Here is a 19,775-nt window from a genome sequence, read left to right as displayed (position 1 = left end):
GCCTCCCATGGCCGGGTGCAGTGAAGCATCCCCATGGCATGATGCAGCCACCAGCATGCTTCAGGGTAGGGATGGTGTGCTTTTGATGATATGTAGTGTTTGGTTTATGCCAAACATATAGACTGATGGCTGAAAAGCTCAATTTTGGTTTCATCAGACCATAGCGCCTTCTTCCAACTGACTTCAGAGTCTCCCACATGCCTTCTGGCAGAGATTTTTTGTGAGTTTTTGGAACAGTGGCTTTCTCTTTGTCACTCTCCCATAAAGCTGCAGCTGGTGAAGCACCCAGACAACAGTTGTTGCATGTGTAGCCTCTCCCAGCTCAGCCACTGAAGCTTGTAACTCCTCCAGAGCTGTCACAGGTATCTTGGTGGCCTCCCTCACTAGTCCCCTTCTTGCACGGTCACTCAGTTTTTGAGGACAGCCTGATCTGGGCATATTTACAGCTGTGCCATATTCTTTCCATTTCTTGATGACTGCCTTAACTGTCCTCTAACAGATATTCAGTGACTTGGAAATTTTCTTGTATTCATCTCCTGACTTGTGCTTTTGAATAACCTTTTCTCGGAGTTGCTTGGAGTGTTCTTCTGTCTTCATGGTGTAGTTTTCCAGGATACTGACTCACCAGTAGTTAGACCTTCCAGGCACAGGTGTATTTTTACTACAATCAATTGAAGCACCCTGACTGCACACAGTGATCTCCATTTAACTAATTATGTGACTTCTAAAACCAATTGGCTGCACCAGTGATGATTTGGTGTGTCATATTAAAGGAGTGAATACTTATGCAATTATTTTGTGTTTTATATTTGTAATTTATTTAGATCACTTTGTAGAGAGCTGTTTTCACTTTGACATGAAAGAATATTTTCCTGTTGACCACTGTGAAACAAGATAAATTAAACCCACTGTGATTCAATGTTGTAAAAAAAAATAAAGCATGAAAACTTCCGGGGGGGGGGGGTGAATACTTTTTATAGGCACTGTGCAGGTTGCTAGATTAATTGCCCTTGGGATTCAAGCGAGTGATAAAATCGGGGGGCGGGGGGGGAGCTGATGAGAACATGAGGAGAGTAAGAAAATGAGATCATGTGGGATTAGAGCAGACGGCTGACTAGAGCAGACTTGGTGGGTCAATGGGCCTGTTTTCATGCTGTGTGTCTATCACACATCCTCTGATTAAGGGCAGCATGGTAGCCTAGTGGTTAGCACAACCCGAACCTGGGTTCAGTTCCTGCTGCTGTCTGCAAGGAGTTTGCACGTTCTCCGTGTGATTGCGTGGGCTTCCTCCCACAGTCTCAAGACTTACAGGTTGGTAGGTTAACTGGTCATTGTAAATTGTCCCATCAGTCGGGAGGGTCAAATCGGGGGAATTGCTGGGCAGTGTGGCTCAAAGGGTCGGAAGGGCCTACCCTCTGTTGTAGTGCTCACGGTGATTCATACCTGGTAACATCAAGGCTGCAACCTATAAAATATTGGAGAAACTCAGCCGATCGTGTAACATCTATGGAGGGAAGTAGACAGTCATTGCTTTGGGTCGAGATCTTTAATTTGGACTCTGTTCCGCCAATGCTTTGTATTTGTGTCTGATTACAAAATCTGCAGTCTCTTGTGTCTCCAGTATTGGGAGATCTGCCATTGGTGTTCACACAAGTTACAGAAAGTACACTGCCGTTATAAAATTATTTAGCTACTACAAGCAGGTTATCTTTCCAAACTACAAATTTGACTCAGCAGGTCAAACAGGGATTTGGGAATACAGATTTATAATTCCTTGAAAGTGGCATCACAGGTAGATAGACTCATAAAGAGAGCTTGTGGCACATTGGCCCTCATTTATCAAAATACTGACTATTGGAGTTGGGATGTTATGTTGAAGTTGGTGAAGCCTAATTTGGGGTATTGCGTGCAGTTCTGATCACCAACTATAGAAAATATATCAGTAAGATTGAAGGAGTGGAGAGAAAATTTACAAGGATGTTTCCAGGACTTGAGGATCTGAGTTATAGGGAAATGTTAAATAGTTTTGGACTTCATTCCCTAGAACGTAGGAGACTGAGAGGAGATTTGATGGAGGTATACAAAATTACGAAGAGTATAGATAGGGTAAATGCAAGCAGGCTCTCTCCACTGAGGTAGGTTAAGATGACAACTAGAGGCCATGGGTTAAGGGTGAAAGGTGAAATATTTAAGGGGAACCCAAGAGGGAATTTCTTCATTCAGTGGGTGATACGTGTGGAATGCACTGCCAGTGGAAGTAGTGGATGTGGGTTCAAATTCAGCACTTAAGAGAAATTTGGATAAATACACATATGGGAGGGGGTGTGGAGGACTATGGTCCAGGTGTGGCCTGATTTGGCATGGCCTAGATAGGCCGAAGGGCCTGGTTTTGTGCTGTAGTGCTCTGTGACTCCACGATTCTAACTGGAAGCAGACGATGTAACTAAAATAGCCCTGCATTAAAAACAAGGGTCAGATCAGCAGCAATTTGGAGAGATGCTGTCCACCATCCACTGCTCACCTCCAGCCATTACATCTCCACACTCCCACAGAGAAATGGGAGTCACCCTACAGGTGCTCTGCCATTGGAATCAGTAGAGTCTAGCTGAGGCACACACACACACACACACACACACACACACACACACACACACACACACACACACGAATGGGACTAGTGCATAGCATCCTGTCACTAAACTCTATAGCAAGGATATCTAACCTAAGAAGCAGAGATCCATTCAAATAAATAGGGTGCACGAACCGGTAAATAGAGTTGAGTGGATGACCAGTTTCATTTACTTACTCTACCTTAACATTTTTATTAATACCCAGGATTTCAAACACTGTTTTTAATTAAATTTCTTTTTAATCTGATTATTAATTATTTCAGCAAAAAATAAAATTGAGAGCATTTGAACAGCTCTGACACATTTCTGATTCTGAGACAACTGGCGGCAGTTCTAATGGCCTTTGACAATCGTAAGCTGATAAAAGAAGTCTGACCATTCTGGGGTCTGGACCCAGTGCCTGAGGTCCAAGGCTCTCACAGCCTACCATGCTTTGTTAGTGATGCTTGAAGCTGAACATCCAAGCCTTGTGCATGGGTGTTCAGCTTCACTGGCCAACAAAAGATTCATGCCACCAAGTGGAGAAGGTAGGCAGGCAGCTGGATCCAGGAGAATCCAGCTCAAACTTCTTACTGAATTACCCAAAGAATTGGTGAGCCCAGAGTACTGCTAGAAGTACAGTACAACTGTCATTGTTATTCAATGCTGGAAAATGTTTGAAGTTAATTGCTACTGTCATGGGTGCTGGAGGACAGATGGTCTATCTTTGTTCAATGGGGTTTTTTCTCTTTGAGAACATTGTAAATAATAAACTGCATCCCATCACTTCACTGCCACAGCACAGTAAAATTACCACAGTATTGTGCAAAAGTCTTAGGTATCATATTCATATATAGATATATATGATGTGTGTGTATATATGTATATACACACACACACACATATATATATATATCTCTTAGTCTTTTGCACAGTCCTCTATATAGATCCAAACAACTTAAGATATAATCCTAGGAGATTTTAAATGGAATTTGTTCCAATTTTGTCTCCATCGTCCACGAAAGATTCCAAGCAGCTGACCGAAAACCAGAAGAGCAAACATTTGGCAAAGTCGCTGAACACAGCAGGAAGGATAATAGTGGGGAAGTGAAACCTACCTCCTGCAGGAGGACTACATCATACTTCTCCTGACTCAATAACTGCACGATCATTTCATAGCGTTCCCTGCAGAGCTTGCTGAGGTAGCGGATTCCCCTGCAACAAGCAGAAAGGCACAGCGAGACCAAATTATGTATTCAGTATATTTCAATAGCTTTTGCAATGACAACTTTTATTTCAAAAACAGCTGAGCTCAACAATGTACACTTCTGCAAAACATACAGGTAGGTTTTAAACCAGGTGTGAGAAACCAAAAGGTCAATTAGAGGTGCTACTCTCAACATGCCAAATCTCGAACTGTAGTGGGACTGGCCTCAGGAGTCCATTCCCCCACTTAGATCATACCCAAGGAGGATTACGTTTTATGGGTTGTTGTGCTTTGGACATTTCTAAAGATCATGAAAGAGAAACTGATAGAGGAACTTTTTTTTTAAACCCGATAATACCACAGCATGCCAATTTTGACTGTCCTTCATCAATTCATTCAAGTGCCCATCAGATTGCAGAAAATAGAGAAAACTACAATAAAACTATTGTACCATTGAGCAACTCATTCCTGAGCTAGACTCTTCCAATAATCATCACTATCTCTATCCTGCTAGGGCTCAAAGATTAAAGATTAGCTTCAAGTACATTGAAACATAGTGAAATGCATCGTTTTGCATCACATCAAATCCGTGAGAATTGTGCAAATGTTGCCACACTTCCGGCTCCATCATATCATACCCAAAACTCACTAACCCTAACCGTACTTCTTTGGAATGTGGGAGAACACTGGAGCACTCAGAAGAAACTCCTTGCAGACAGCGGTAGGAATCGAAACCCAACCATAATGCCGGCACTACAGTTCCATGTGCTAATCACTATGCTGCTTAGGTGAGACAAGGTCCAGGAATTTGACCTGCCATTTGGTTAGGAATCTTATCTAACCATTTTCCTATCCGGCCGAAGGGTTACATTCTCGCCAGGCTGACAGTTGACAAGATAACCCTGCAAATATAGCGGATGGAACCGTGACCTTCCTCAACTGTTTGATCAAGTATTAACTGCCAGAAATCGTAAAGAGTTGAACGTAAGTACCTTAATTAATAGGAAGCACTTTAACACAATTAAAGCTTATTAAAGATTATTAGCCTAAGAATTTGTTCTTTATTCTTCAACTGTTTATAACTATTTCTAACATTCAGGTTTTTCCACATTACCAAAACAAAATTTATTCCCTTCATCAGAATCCCTCCGTCACTCTTGCTTGTCCTACCCGCCTATTCTACATATGAGCGCCCACAGCCCTAATGCTCATTTTCTATGTTCCTTTGTTCGTTACGTGCTGTGTCATATGACGTGGGCGATCATGGCTCTCTCCATGACCATGATTGTTCTTGGCAAATTCTTCTCTAGAAGTGGTTTGCTATTGCCTTCTTTTGGGCAGTGTCTTTACAAGATGGGTGACTCCAGCTGTCATCAACAGCCTTCAGAGATTGTCTGCCTGGTGTCAGTGGTTGCATAACCAGGACTTGTGATGTGCACCAGCTGCTCCCATGGCTTCATGTGACCCTGATTGGGTGGGGAGAGGTGCTAAACAGGTACTACACCTTGCCCAAGGGTGACCTGCAGGCTAGCGGAGGGAAGGTGCACCTTACACCTCCTTTGGTAGAGACGCATCTCCGCCCCACCACCCACATATTTTACAAATTGGTAAATTGGTTTATTATCATTACATGTACTGAGGTACAGTGAAAAACTTCGATTTACATGCCATTCATACAGGTCATTTCATCTCATTAGTACATTGAGTTATAATAATGGAAACAATAACAGAATGCAAAATGAAGTGTTACAGTTCCTGAAAAAACACACAGCAGGCAGACAGTAAGGTGCAGGGTGGTAACAAGGTAGATTGTGAGGTTAAGAGTCCATCTTATCTTCCAATAGTGTTGCAACAGTAGGATAGAATCTGTCCTTCAGCCTGGTAGGTGCTTTCAGGTTTTTGTATTTTCCGCCCACTGGGAGAGGGACAGGGCAGAATGTCAGGGGGAGGTGTGGTCTTCAATTACGTGGGCTGCTTTACCGAGGGAGGGAGAGGTGCAGCCAGAGTCCATGGAGAAGGGGCTGGTTTCCATAGTGCACTGAGCTGTGTCCTCGACTGTCTGCAGTTCCTTGTGATCCAGGGCAAAGTCGTCACACCAAGCCTTGATACATTTCAACAGGATACTGTCTATGGTGCATCTATAAAATCTGGTGTGGATCAAAGGGGTGATGCCACATTTCTTTAGCCTCCTGAGAAAGTAGAGGTACTGGTGAACTTTCTTGGCCATGGCATCTAAGTGGTTGGACCAGGATAGGCGAAAGTGGTGTCACTCTTTTGAACTTGAGGCTCTCAGCCTACCATCCTCAGCACCACTGATGTAAACAGGAATGTGTGTGCTGCTCCATTTCCTAAAGTCAATGAGCAGCTGACATTTGTTTTGCTGACACTGCGGGAATGGCTGTTGTCATGACACAATGCCACTAAGCTTTCTATCTCTTTCCTGTACTCCGACTCATTTGAGATAGAACCCAATACCATGGTGTCATCTACAAACTTGTAGATGGAATTAAAGCAGAATCTGACCACACAGTCTTGAAAGCATAGGATGTAAGGTAGGGTCCTCAGGACACAACCTACGTCACACCAAAGTTGGCAGAGGTGTTGCTGCCCATCCTTACTGACTGTGGTCTGTTGGTCACAAAGTCAAGGATTTAATTGCAAAGGGAGGTGTCTCAGGTACAGGAGTTTGCAGATGTGGTTGTTGGAATTATAGTATCGAAGATGGAGCTGGAGTCAATAAGAAATAGTCTAACATAGATGTCCTTACCGACGAGATGCTCCAGCGATGTGTTAGGGCTAGGGAGATGGCATCTCTAGCAAATTAGCTGTTTGGATTCAGAACAAGCTTGCACGCAGAAGACAGAGAGTAGTGGTTGAAGGGACTTAAGTGAGCTGGAGGTCTGTATTTAATGGTGTTCCGCAGGGATCTGGGCTGGGACCTCTGCTGTTTGTATATGTATATAAGTGACCTGGATGAAAATGGAGATGGGTGGGTTAATAAATTTGCAGTTGATAACAAGATGGGTGGAGTTGTGGATAGCGTAGAAGACTGGCTAAAAAATAGTGTGATATAAATCAGTTGTAGATGTGGGCAGAGGAGTGGCATATGGAGATTAACCCAGATATATGTGAGGTGTTGCACCTTTGTAGGGCAAATACAAGGAATCAGTACATTTTTAAGGGCAAGATCCTTTATAGTGTTGCTGAGCAGAGAGATCTTGGCGTCCAAGTTCATAGCTCGATGAAAGTGGCTACTCAGGTTGCTAGGGCGGTTAAAGCGGCTTACGGAAATGCTTGCTTTTGTTGGTCAAGGCACTCAGTTCAAAAGTTACGAGGTTATGTTGCAACTTTACAAAACTCTGATTAGGCGACATCTGGAGTATTGCATATAGTTCTGGTCACCCCACTTGTTGGAAGGAGACTGAGACCTTGAAGAGGGTGCAGAAGAGATTTACCAGGATGCTGCCTGGTTCAGAGGGCAGGTGCTATCACGAGAGGCTGGACAAACTTGGGTTGTCTTCTCTGGAGTGCTGGAGGCTGAGGGCAGATCTGACAGAGGTCAACAAGATTATAAGAGGCAGAGATCGAGTGGACAGAGAGCATCTGTTTCCCAGGGTTGAAATGTCTAATACCAGAGGGCATGTACTGAAGGTTAAATGGGGTAGGTTCAAGGGGGGTATGAGGGGTCCTTTTTTTTTACTCAGAGAGTCGTGGATCTGTTGCCTGGTATTGTTGTAGAGGCAAATGTATTAGAGGTTTTTTTGAGACGTTTGGACAGGCACATTGATGCAAGGAGGATGGAGGGATAGGGACATGACATAGGTAGGAGGAATTAGTCGTTGGGTGTTTTTGATTTACTGTTCAGCTGGTTCAGCACAACACTGTGGGCTTAATGGCCTGTTCCTGTATTCTACCTAGGGTGGACCTGTTTCAGTAGTAGGTGAATTGTAGTGGGTTGAGGTTGGCTGGGAGGCTGGAGTTAATGAGTTCCTTGACTAGCCTCGCAAAACTCTTCATAATGGTGGGTATCAGAGCCCACCGGGGTTTTTCTCAGGTACCAGGATGATAATGGTGTTCCTCAAGCAGGCCAAATCTCAGACTGCAGTAGGAAGTGTTTAAAAGTATCTGTATATTCCCCACCAGCTGATCTGAGCAGGATCTAGGGACATTGCTAGATGCTTAGGTTGTTATTCATTTGCTTGCAGTCTCACTCTATCCCTTATGCGTTCAGTTACGGTTACAGAATATCCTACGATTCTTGGTACACTTTGTCCTCCAGCACCCATGACAGAAAGCAACTATCAGTAGCAACTAACTACAAAGAAATCGAGAAAACTCAATCAGTGTTGTTACACAAGCACAGCGGTTAGCGGAACCAGGTTCAATTTTGCTGCTGTCTGTAAGGAGTGTTTCTACGCCCTTCCCGTGACTGTGTGTGCTTCCTCCGAGTGCCCCTGACCTCCCACGTCCCAGAGTCGTACAGGCTGATAGGTTAATTGGTCACATAGGTGTAATTGGGTGGTGCAGGCCCATTAACGTGCTGTATCTCCGAATAAATAAGAGAGGTGGCTGTTGATAAGGATGAGCAGGGAGGTGGTAATAGGAACAGAACTCTCCAGGCTGATGAGTCCGCAGACTGAAACTATGACTGGCTGTTCTTAAACAGCATTCAAAAAGGAGAGGTACCAAGTATTCAAACATCCTTCCTGATCCCCTTGTTGAATTCCATTAGCAAGTTCTTGCTAAGCAGTGATTCCTTTTTAACTTTTTTTTAAAGGCAGCTCTTCTGACAAATGCAGGACGCTACCATGAATGGCTCACATCACACGTTTTTCTGAAGATTTACCTAAAAGCCCATCTGCAAATTTATTTTCAAAAAGTTGACTGGTAATCACAGCTTTAGAGTGTGAACTTTCAGAACATAGAACAGTACAGCATAATACAGGACCTTTGGTCCACAGTGTTGAGCCCATCCTGAACCTACTCTAAGATAAATCTAAAGCTTGTCTCCCACATAGCCCTGCAGTTTTCTTTCATCCATGTGCTTAAGAGTCTGTTAAATGTTGCAAATATACCTCCCTCTATAAAGTCCCATGCACCCAAACCTCTGTGGGGAAGAAAACCTACCTCAGACATCTTCTCTATATTCTTCACCAAACACCTTGAAGTTATGCCCCCATTGTATTAGCCATTTCTGCCTTGGGAAAAAGCCTCTAGCTGTCCACGCCATCTATGCCTCTCACCATCTCGTACACCTCTATCAAATCACTTTTCATATTCTTTCGCTCAAAGAGAAAAGCCCCAGCTCGTTAAGACATGGTCCCTAATCCATGCAGCATCCTGGTAAATTTCCTCTGTACCCTCTAAAGCTTCCACAGACTTCCTATAATGAGGAAACCAGAACTCAACACAATACAATACTCTAAGTGTGGTCTAACTAGAGTTTTATAAAGGTACAATATTACCTCGTGGCTCTTACACTCAAATCCCCGAATAATGAAGGTCAACACACCATACACCTTCTTAACCTCTTTATCAACTTACATTGCAACTTTGGATTATCTATGGATGTGTCCCCCAGTCTGATCTATAGGTCCCCTTTTGGGGATTGGTGCAGTGTGTAACAGGGAAAATGGAGCAAGAAATCAGCCTACAGTCCAATTCAGGACTGTCAATCTTCTGTACAAACTAGTCTCCACACAATGACAAAAGTAATGGAAAAGTAAGTCTATAAAAACCAATCCTTCAACTTCCAACCTGATAGCATGAACATTGATATCTCAAACTTACAGTAATGCCTCCCCTCCCTTCACTATCTCCCATCCCCTTTTCCCTCTCTCATGTTATCACCTTGCCTGCTCATTGTCTCCCTCTGGTGCTCCTCTCCCACCCCTTTTTTCTTTCTTCCATGCCTTCTGTCTCTTTCACATATCAACTTCCTAGCTCTTTGCTTCATCCCTCCCTCTCCAGGTTTCACCTATCACCTGTTGTTTCCCTCCCCCCTCCTCCCACCTTTCAAATTTACTCCTCAGCATTTTTCTCTGTCCTGCCGAAGGGTTTCGGCTCGAAATGTTGACTGCGCTTTTTTCCATAGATGCTACCTGGCCTGCTGAGTTCCTCCAGCATTCTGTGTGTGTGTCGCTCTATGAAAACGTGTAGGATCAAGTAACACTGCAAATTTTCATGTAATTCAATAGTACTAGAAATGCAGTTGGTCCCTACTCTGTACATAGAATGTGCAGCTACTCATGGAAGGTAAGTGGCAAAGATGTCACCTTTCCTACCTTTAACAACATGGTTTCACAATTGAATTAAAGATGAATGCTACACTTCTCCGAATCATCAATTCAGCAGCAATTAAAGAATATATAGGTACACGTCCTGCATTCTCTTTTCAAACTGCTGTGAGACAGCTTTCTGTTGAACAACTCAACCAGGGACTAGGTTAAACAGCAGAATCTTCCAAACTATTCAGTGGTCATTAGTAAATCCACCAAGGAGGAGCGTCTTCACGCAAAGCATCTCTGACACACGGAACCTGCTCTTTGCCCAGAGAAGCAGATGAGCTGGATAACACACTCATTGATGTAGGGACAGCTTCTTCCCTTTTGCCATCAGATTCTGAATGTGCCATGGCCCCCTGAACACTACTTTTCTCTTGCACTATTTATTTATTGTGTAATTTGTTGTATTTTTAAAAAATGTCTTTGCACAGTACAGCTTCCGTAAAACAATGAATTTCAGAACATACATGTCAGTGATAATAAAGCCAATTGCCATTCTGAGATGGATTATGGGGAACAACATAACAGAAGATAGGAATAAAAGATATTTTAAAGAGGTGATGTGAAGTGAGGCAGCAGGTAGTCGAGATGGAGCAGGAGCAAATTTGAAAAAGAATGTCTACACTTCTTAAACAAAAGAAAATCTGCAGATGCTGGAAATCTGAGCAACACACGAAGCGTCAACTGTACTGTTTTCCATAGATGCTGCTTGGCTTGCTGAGTTCCTCCATCATTTTGTGCGTACCTGCACTTGTCGGTGCCTCAGAAAGCAGCCACCTCTCTCATCCTGGATAGTCCCTTCTCCTACCACTTCCATTGTGGAGCAGTTACAAAAGCTTGAAAGCACACAACGGCAGACTCAATTTCAGCTTTATTTGACTCTTGAACATTAATGACGAACTCCTGACCTCACAATCTACTTATTTGTGCTCTTGCACCTTATAGTCAGCCTGCACCACACTTCTCTGGATTGGTCGAACTATATTCTGCTGTCTGTTACTGCTTTTCCCTTGTGGCTCCTCAACGTACTGATGTTCTGAAATGATCTGTATGGATGGCATGCAAAGCAAAGTTTTTTTTTAACTGTATCTCAGTACATGTGACAATAGTAAACCACTTCCAAATCCATACTGTGCTAGCAGTGGGGTGACACTGTAGAACAGCAGTTAGTGCAATGCTTTACAATACCAGTGATCAGTGATCGGGGTTCAATTCCCGCCACTCTCCACAAGGACTTGTAATTTTGTCGTGGGATTCCTCCAGGGTCTCTGGTTTCCTCGCATATTCCAATGATGTATGGCTAAGAGTTAGGAAGTCGTGCGCATGCTACGTTGGTGTCAGAAGCATGGCGACCCTTGCGGGCTGCCCGCAGCACATATACGGACTGTGTAGGTCGTTGACACAAACAACACATTTCACTGTATGTTTCAAAGTTCAAGTGTCAAATAAAGCTAATCTTTCATCTTTGTAGATTCTGTGCAATTTGAGATTAAAACAAGGTAACACCAGTGATGTACTTTGAACAGTAACCGCACACAAAACTCATCAATTGGTTTTAAATGGAAGCAGTACAGCAACGGGTTACAGAATGGTGTTCAAACTTTTCACCCCATCCCCCAAAACTACAAGCAGACTTGCACTGTTTGTGTTGCTGCATTTGTTGCGAATGTTTCATATATCAGACATTTCCCGGGATGCGAGTGTCACTGGGAAGGTCAGCATTTCTTCTCCATCTTTTCAGAAGGTGGTCAGGAGCTGCTGTGCTGGATCAATGGTGAACAAATTCTCACAGTGCAGCTGATTGGGGAGTTCTGGGGCAATGAAGGTACAGTACAATGATACCTTTCCGGGTCAGGAGGGTGGGCAACTTCAAAGGGAAACTGGATGTGATACAGTTCCTTCACGGTTTTACCGTCATCCTTATTCTTGATGCTTGCCACTTTGGGGTGGGGTTGGACAATGCTGTGGGAGTGATCTAATCAAGTGAGAGTGATGTTGACACACACTATAATAAAACAGCAATTCACAGAACTACAGTATAGAAATAATTATTTTCCCTACTGTGATTGTGCTGGTGCTTTTGAAAGCTTTCCAACTGATCTCACTTCTCCCCAAACTTTTTCTTTCTTTTTTTCCATGTACTTTTCAAAATTTTGACATAGAAGAACACATTAAATACTCTGTCAAAGCCATTGCTGCATTGCTTTCAAATAGAAATTGAAAATGTTGAAGATCAGTGGCACCTGCGCAGAGGAACAGTGTTTTCCTTTATATCAGAAATTCAGTAGATTCTGATGAAAGGTCACCAAACTGTAGTCCTGATTCTTTCTCCACAGATGCTGTCAAATTTGCTGAGTATTTCCAGCACCTTTAAAAATGTCATAATCTTTTGCTTTTATGATATTGATCTTGCTTCCACCCACCTTGCAGTCAATGCTATTCAGATCTTAATAACCTATCTTTCTTTTGGCCCTTTGCCAATTATCTGAAACATTTTAGAAGTTTCGTTTTTCATATGCAAAACTGTACAGGAAGATGCAAAAGGTGAATATGTAAGAGGAGGCCATGGACCAAAATGTTGCAACTGTACAAGACGTTTCAAACTGTAACATTGCAATAGAGAGCTATTGGTCTCCCTCTCGCTTTGGAAAGAGTGTTACCTCTTGGGGGAGGGAGAGAGGGGGGAGGGAGAGAGGGGGGAGGGAGAGAGGGGGGAGGGAGAGAGGGGGGAGGGAGAGAGGGGGGAGGGAGAGAGGGGGGAGGGAGAGAGGGGGAGAGAGAGAGAGGGGGAGAGAGAGAGGGGGAGAGAGAGAGGGGGGAGAGGGGGGGGAGAGAGAGGGGGGAGAGAGAGGGGGGAGAGAGAGGGGGGAGAGAGAGGGGGGAGAGAGAGGGGGGAGAGAGAGGGGGGGAGAGAGAGGGGGAGAGAGAGGGGGAGAGAGAGAGGGGGAGAGAGAGAGGGGGAGAGAGAGAGGGGGAGAGAGGGGGGGAGAGAGGGGGGGAGAGAGGGGGGGAGAGAGGGGGGGAGAGAGGGGGGGAGAGAGGGGGGGAGAGAGGGGGGGAGAGAGGGGGGGAGAGAGGGGGGGAGAGAGGGGGGAGAGAGAGGGGGGAGAGAGAGGGGGGAGAGAGAGGGGGAGAGAGAGGGGGAGAGAGAGGGGGAGAGAGAGGGGGAGAGAGAGGGGGAGAGAGGGGAGAGAGAGGGGAGAGAGGGAGACAGACAGACACTGACTGACTGACCCCATTTGTGGAGAACAGTGGTTTTCTTTTCTTTTTAAATATTTTTATTATTATTATATTATTCAAAAATAACGAGTACATCGAAGTAAACAACACTTACAATGTCTCAAGGAAAAAAAAACATTATTTTAAGGATTGAAAAATTTTGGTGATAATACAAAAACCCTACTAAGCAGAAAAAGTTGTGGGGGGGGAGAAAACCCCAGTAGGTGTACAACCCGGAGCCATGCATCATACAAAAAGCTTCTAAAGATAAACATCAAACCGCCAGCAAGAAAAAAAATATACTAAAAATTTACAATTAGATCGTGGAGGAAATCTATAAATTAACTCAAATGATAATAATGAGCAAATGAACCCCATCTTTTCTCAAAATCAAATAAAAGTTCAAAGGTTTGACTTCTAATTTTCTCCAAACTAAGACACAGCGTCACTTGAGGGAATCATTATGACAAAGTGGGAGCTGATGTATCCTTCCACTTCAATAAAATGGCCCTCCTAGCTATCAATGTAACAAATGCAATAACACGTTGGTCAGACAAAGAGAAACCGCAGATATTTTGAGGAATTATTCCAAAAAGCTCAGTTAATTTGTTAGGTTGTAGATTAATTTTATGTGCTTTAGAAATTGTCGAAAAAAACTGACTTCCAGAACTGTTCCAGTATAGAACAGGAGCAAAACATGTGTGTCAGTGTAGCTGTCTCAGTTTTACATCTATCACAATAACTATTAACATTAGGAAATATTTTAGACAGTCTCTCCTTCGCCAAATGGTAATGATGTACAATTTTAAATTGAATCAGTGAATGACTATCACAGATCGAAGAAGAGTTAACCAGCTTCAGAATCCGCGTCTAATCCTCCGTCATAAAAGTCAAACTGAGTTCCTTTTCCCAATCTTGTTTAATCTTAAATAAAGGACACTTATCCCATTGTAATAATAAATTATAAATTCTTCCAATAGAACCCTTCATCGAAGGGTTCATACTCATGATAGTATCTAACAGGCCAGCCTCCAATATATAAGGAAAATTATATATTTTTGTAAGAAATGTCTAACTTGAAGGTATTGTAAAAAGTGTGAGTATGAAAGAGAATATTTATCAACTAATTGTTCAAAAGACGTCCATCTATCCTCTTTAAATAAATCCAAAAAAGAATTAATATCTTTATCTTTCCAAAGTAAAAAAATTGGATCACTCAAAGAAGGTTTAAAAAAGTAATTTCGATAAATTAAACTACAAAGTTTAAATGTTTTAAGATTAAAAAAATTGTGGAACTGGAGCCAAATTTGTAAAGAATGCTTAATCACAGGGTATAGGTAGAACAGTGGTTTTCTGATGGACCTGTTGACCATTGTCTCTCTCCGGGTGATTTGCTGTTGCCTGCAGGGTGGGTGGTGGGGGTGCTGGTGCTTTCTGCTGGAATCAGTGAGGAGGGATGTAGGGTTGATATTTCTGCTGCTCCTTGTGTACGGGGGGGTGAGGGGGCTGTAGGTACTTACGTTTTTTATGTCATTCTTTGGGAAGTTTCTTCTGTTTCGTGGATGTCCGCAGAGATTAAGAATTCCAGATTGTATATTGTATACATTCTCTGATATTAAGTGGAACCACCAAAGATTCAAAAGGTGAATATGTAGAGGTGAGTACGCAAGAGGAGACCATGGACTGGCATGTCGGGATGGGATTAAAATGTTTATAAACTTCCTTTTTTAATAGGCAGAACTATACAGGAAGATGCAAGGGGTAAATACATCGAGCACAAGACTGATGCAGGAGAGAGAAATGGTCACAGCATTTTGAAGTGACCACGGTGTGCTTTGAACAGTTTTGTTGTGTATTGTTAACAACCGTAAAAGACTGTGACTTACCAGCAATTGAGAGTGAACACTCTGAACCTTGCAGACTGCGACATGGTATCAGGTTAACAAGGACAAACTTCACAGACACTAAAAAAAACAAGATGTTTGCACTTCTGAAGCATATGCAATCTGTTTATCTGATACAGCATGCAAGATGGAACAAATATGTGGCTTCACAGCTCACAGTGATACTCACCGAATGCTGGATCTCTCCCCCTTCCCTCCATTTAAAATGCACCTTGAAAACGATATCAAATTTATTTTTGAAATATAAGTACATTCACCCTGATTATCTTTCAATACCACAGCCTCACTTTCACCTTTCTAATATTTTCCTAATTATGAAAACAGAATTCTAATTGCCTCAGAAGCGGATTTGTCCTTTTCCAGTGTGTTCAGACTTGCATGTAGCATCACCACCACATCATCTTCAACACCCAAATACAAGTGTGTAACAGTTTAATGTGGCTTTCAACCAAAAAATAAAAGTAAATCGTGGCCGTGTAAGCCCAAGCATAAACACTGCAATTATCACAGCTGCCACATCCAATCAACAAAACGTCAGCCTCCAGAACAGCACGTTTAAGGGACGGCAGGGAAGAGGAACTGGAGAGGCATGAGGAACATCAGAGATCTCAGACTGTGATCCTAAAATGCTAATGAATGAGGAAGATTCCACAGGGAAAACACACATACAATGGACAGATGCTGGTAAAGATATAATCACCAGGCATGCCAAGGTGACTTCTACAGCATCATCAGTACAGTATTGACTTTAATACTGACACAGGCACATACAGTACAGCTCCTAGCTCTTCACTGCATGAATGCTAATCAATCGCTGGCTCCTACTCCGTTTCTCTATAGATAGCTGTCCTTCCGAAGGCATTGAAAAGAGTGTCATGAATCCCAATTTCTAGGTAACTGTCATTCCAAACATCGTGGAATGATTATATGTCCCTGCCAATCCTCAAGTTTGCAAGTCAGATTATTAGCAACAGGCACTGTTTCTTATTTCTGTACAGTGTCAATCATCTTCACCTCCAAAGGACTGCCCAAGAAAGGGAGGAAGAAGAGTAAAGGATGACACAAGGGTACTCTGGCCGTAGGGAAGTTCCCAATTACAGTGAAAATGGTTTCACAGCACTGTATTAATGTTGTTCATCACCAAAGCACACTCCCCACATGTAACGTTCTTTCCACACCCAAACAGCGGTTCAGATGAAGGGTCTCAACCAGAGATATTTACTATTCATTTCCCTCCACAGATGCTGCCTGACCTGCTATGTTTTTCCAGCATCTTGCTTGCCACTCCGAAATTCCTTTACCCATTTCAGGAACAGTCTGTTGGATACTTCTCACCTTCTAACTAAGTCTTTACACATAACCGTACTTGCCTTCAACAAATCATCTTAAGTACTTCTTACATCAAACCAGTGTACAAAACTTATACCTAGATTTAATATAAAATCATAAAGATAGTTTCTTTAAGACTCTGGTTTTAAGAATGGAACCCCTCCCCCTCTTTTAAAGCACAAGATCTTGGAAGTCATGGTTCTTTATCAAGCAAATGCAATCTTCACATCCGACAAGTATCCAGTTGTTACAAATGGTCTGCCTTTCACACACCATTACTTTCCATTTTTCTCTTTAACCTTGGGCCCGCTGGAAGGGAGCCCAAGATTACATTCATGTCAGTTTCTGCTCTGACAAAAAACATCCTGTCAAAAGCTTTAATCTTCAGCAATACTGAGAAAGGTTTTGAGAACATGATGACCAAGGACAGACTTTCCCTCCCCAGAATACAATGTAAACCAATTGTTCCCATTCTGCTCTTGGTTAAAGATACGGAATGGTCATGTGAAAGTAGACAGCCCCCCGTTGGTCAGGGCTGACTGTGGATATTGTGTCCCAACTGTCTACATGATAAGCAAGCCTGCTGCATAAGTCAGGGCAGTACGATATGGAGAGCAAACTGCTGCCCTTTCAGCGGGCTCCCTCTCTCTACACAGCCGATGAATCCAAAGGAACGGCAGAGACTGATAGAGTTTGGCACCAGCGCTGTCACAAGAGTTGCCGGTCAGCATTGAACTCAACATTGCCCTGGCTTGGGGAACCCAGCTCCAGATTCTTCTCTCAGGGTTTACTCCCGAAACCTTCCCCCTGAGCGGGTGCAGCCGCAAGGCAGTGGGGGATTGAGATCAGAGTTTTCCTTCTCCTAGATGAGCTGCCAACCACGGCTGACGAGCCCCATCTGGCCGGAGTGACCAGTTTTAAGGTGCCAGTAATCCGCCTTTGCCCCTTCTCCTGTCAGTAGAAACGGTTCCACCAGGCTGAGCCACACAGGAAGGCCGGGAACTGGACTTGGTTGTCAGAGGTTACTTGAGACCACTGGGAGCGTTTAATAGGTCATCAGAGCTCATCCCCCCTACCTTCGCTGCTATGACAACTGTAAGGAACCACATGAAAGCAAAGAAATGTTCTCACAGTCTATTACATGATTTGATATGTCAGTAATTTCATATCAGAAAATTTAAAAAAGACCTGCTATTACATCAGTGATCACAAAGCCAACTGGGTATTTTTGAAGTGCATACTGGGCTGAGCTGTAGTAAGAATTTGTGGACTGTTACTTGCAATCTGTTATTGATATAGATGCAGGAACAAATATTAGTTGAGGATGCCAGCAGAACTTCTGTACTTTTCTTCAAATACTGCTACAGGATCTATATTTGAATAGTACACGGGCACCAATTTAAAAAAAAAGAGGAATTTATAATGAAGTGATGTCAGAATGATTTGTAGATCTAAGAATTTTCCATTGAAATAATATCTTTCATATCCCCTAGGCCACCAAGAACACTGAAGATCCACTATTTGAAAGGTGCTGACTGTTCTAAGAGGCGGGAGGCATTGTTATTAATTTAGGCACAGCATAAGTCTTGGCCGATGGATAGATATTTCAACACAGCCTTTTCTGAAATAATACCTCAAGGTCTCTTTGATCCGAACAATATGGAAAATAGGTCATTTGCCTAACATCTCATTTGTAAGTCTTCCCTGCTGAGGATGAAGCAGTTTCTCAGTCCCGCACTCTAGTGTCATCCTGGAATATATGGTCTGGTGTAGGTTTTGAACCCATAACATGCTCACTCAGAAGCGAGTTTTATTAATGAATCAAGCTTGACATTTCTGATATTATTTCTTTTGATGGATATTAATTGGCTCTAAAACCTAAATCTCACACAAACCCTGAAAAGTTATTTGACTGGGAAATGCATCATAATCCAGCACAACCTAATGATCACCAGTAATTGATAATCACATTCAAACTAAAGGAATAGAATCCTGCCTGACCTCCCCTTACTTACTCCAGAGACATAAATGACAATTGTAGCACTCAGACAATGGTCCTGGCAGGAAACTGTCAACTCAGACTTTGAACAAAACCTCTAGCATCAGGTTTTAATGACTTGGCAAACCACAAAGCTACAAAGTTCCTCTATGGCTAAACCTTGAAATGAGGCTAGGCAACTGCACAAGGCAATATGTTCGGCAGCAATAAAAACGCTGATTCAAAGGTCAGTCATTGCTGCAAAATGGCAAAGCAAAGACAAGTAAAACATTAGCAGCTAAGGATAAGAATAAAGCATAAAACAGTCCTTCGTTATATGAATACCAGTATTAAAACACTTCCTGTTATTTTTCCATACATTGCCTATCCAAAAAATGAGGATGCAGCATCGCCAGTCACTGCACACAAAATCGTTGCACGTTTTGCATTCTCTCTCTCTCTCTCATGCGGCAGCATCTACCCATAGACCTCTCGTTGAAAATCACGTTCGCCAGGGGGCACCGGAAACGGGGCTGGGGGGGGGGGTGGATGGCAACTCTGACAGCAATAGATTGGAAAATAATGCTAATACTGACAGCAGTGCGTTGGAAAAAGATGCAAAATTTGGCAACGATGCATTAAGAAAAAAAAACAACCAGCCCAATCCCTTAGGTTGAGGGTGGGGAGAGCTACGCCGTCTGCGAGGTGACAGTCGGTAGTGTTGACGGTACATCTGTCCCTTTGCCCTGCGAGTCGAGCTGAGGTCTCTGAGCATCGCTCACCATGAGCAAACAGGCTTACCACCACACCCGGTGCCCAGAGGCTAGCCACTGCCCGAGGACCGCCTCATGCCCTTTCCTACCGCTTTCCCGGCCCCTCACGGGCATCGGAAACAAAACGTTTCCGATGCACGAGTCCCCCCGCCTCCCAGCCGGACCGCAGTACTGACCGTGCGCTGCTCCGAGCGGACCGTCCTGCCGGGGCCGCAGCTGATTGTCACCACTAGCAGCAGCCCAGCTTCCGGTCTGCGCGCTACGCCCCCTGGGTAGTGTAGTTCCCTAATGCAGCCTCGCAAGCTGAACGGCCCACGAAGAGCTGGGGGAACTCGGCGGGTCAGTCGGCATCCGTGAAAAGGTCTAACGAAAGGTTTCGGGCCGAGACCCTTCTCTTGTATCCCAGCAAAGGATGCAGCATCCCAGTGTTCATCCAGAGGATCTTCCGCCCTGGCGTTTGGCGGTTGATGTT

The 19,775-nt window shown here is 43.5% G+C and overlaps 1 protein-coding gene across 3 annotated transcripts in view; it reads right to left on the bottom strand.

Annotated features, from left to right (window-relative positions):
* Positions 1-19,526, bottom strand: part of LOC140195245 (sphingomyelin phosphodiesterase 2-like) — a 57,428-nt gene extending 37,902 nt beyond the window's left edge. The window contains exons 1-4 of one of the 3 annotated variants that reach the window (XM_072253276.1): positions 19,480-19,510; positions 15,393-15,624; positions 15,206-15,283; positions 3,728-3,824 (exon numbers count right to left, since the gene is read on the bottom strand). In XM_072253276.1, coding sequence (XP_072109377.1) covers positions 3,728-3,824; positions 15,206-15,249 — 141 coding nt within the window. In that variant the 5' untranslated portion in view covers positions 15,250-15,283; positions 15,393-15,624; positions 19,480-19,510. Of the gene's footprint in view, positions 1-3,727; positions 3,825-15,205; positions 15,284-15,392; positions 17,107-19,479 lie in introns of those variants that run through there. The other 2 variants (XM_072253275.1, XM_072253277.1) reach the window with 2 other exon arrangements.
* Between the last annotated feature and the right edge of the window lie 249 nt (positions 19,527-19,775).

Source organism: Mobula birostris, chromosome 3 (assembly GCF_030028105.1).
Source record: "Mobula birostris isolate sMobBir1 chromosome 3, sMobBir1.hap1, whole genome shotgun sequence".
NCBI classification, from domain to species: Eukaryota; Metazoa; Chordata; class Chondrichthyes; order Myliobatiformes; family Myliobatidae; genus Mobula; species Mobula birostris.
The sequence above is the reverse complement of the archived record's forward strand: the minus strand, read 5'-3'. Positions and strand labels throughout refer to the sequence as shown.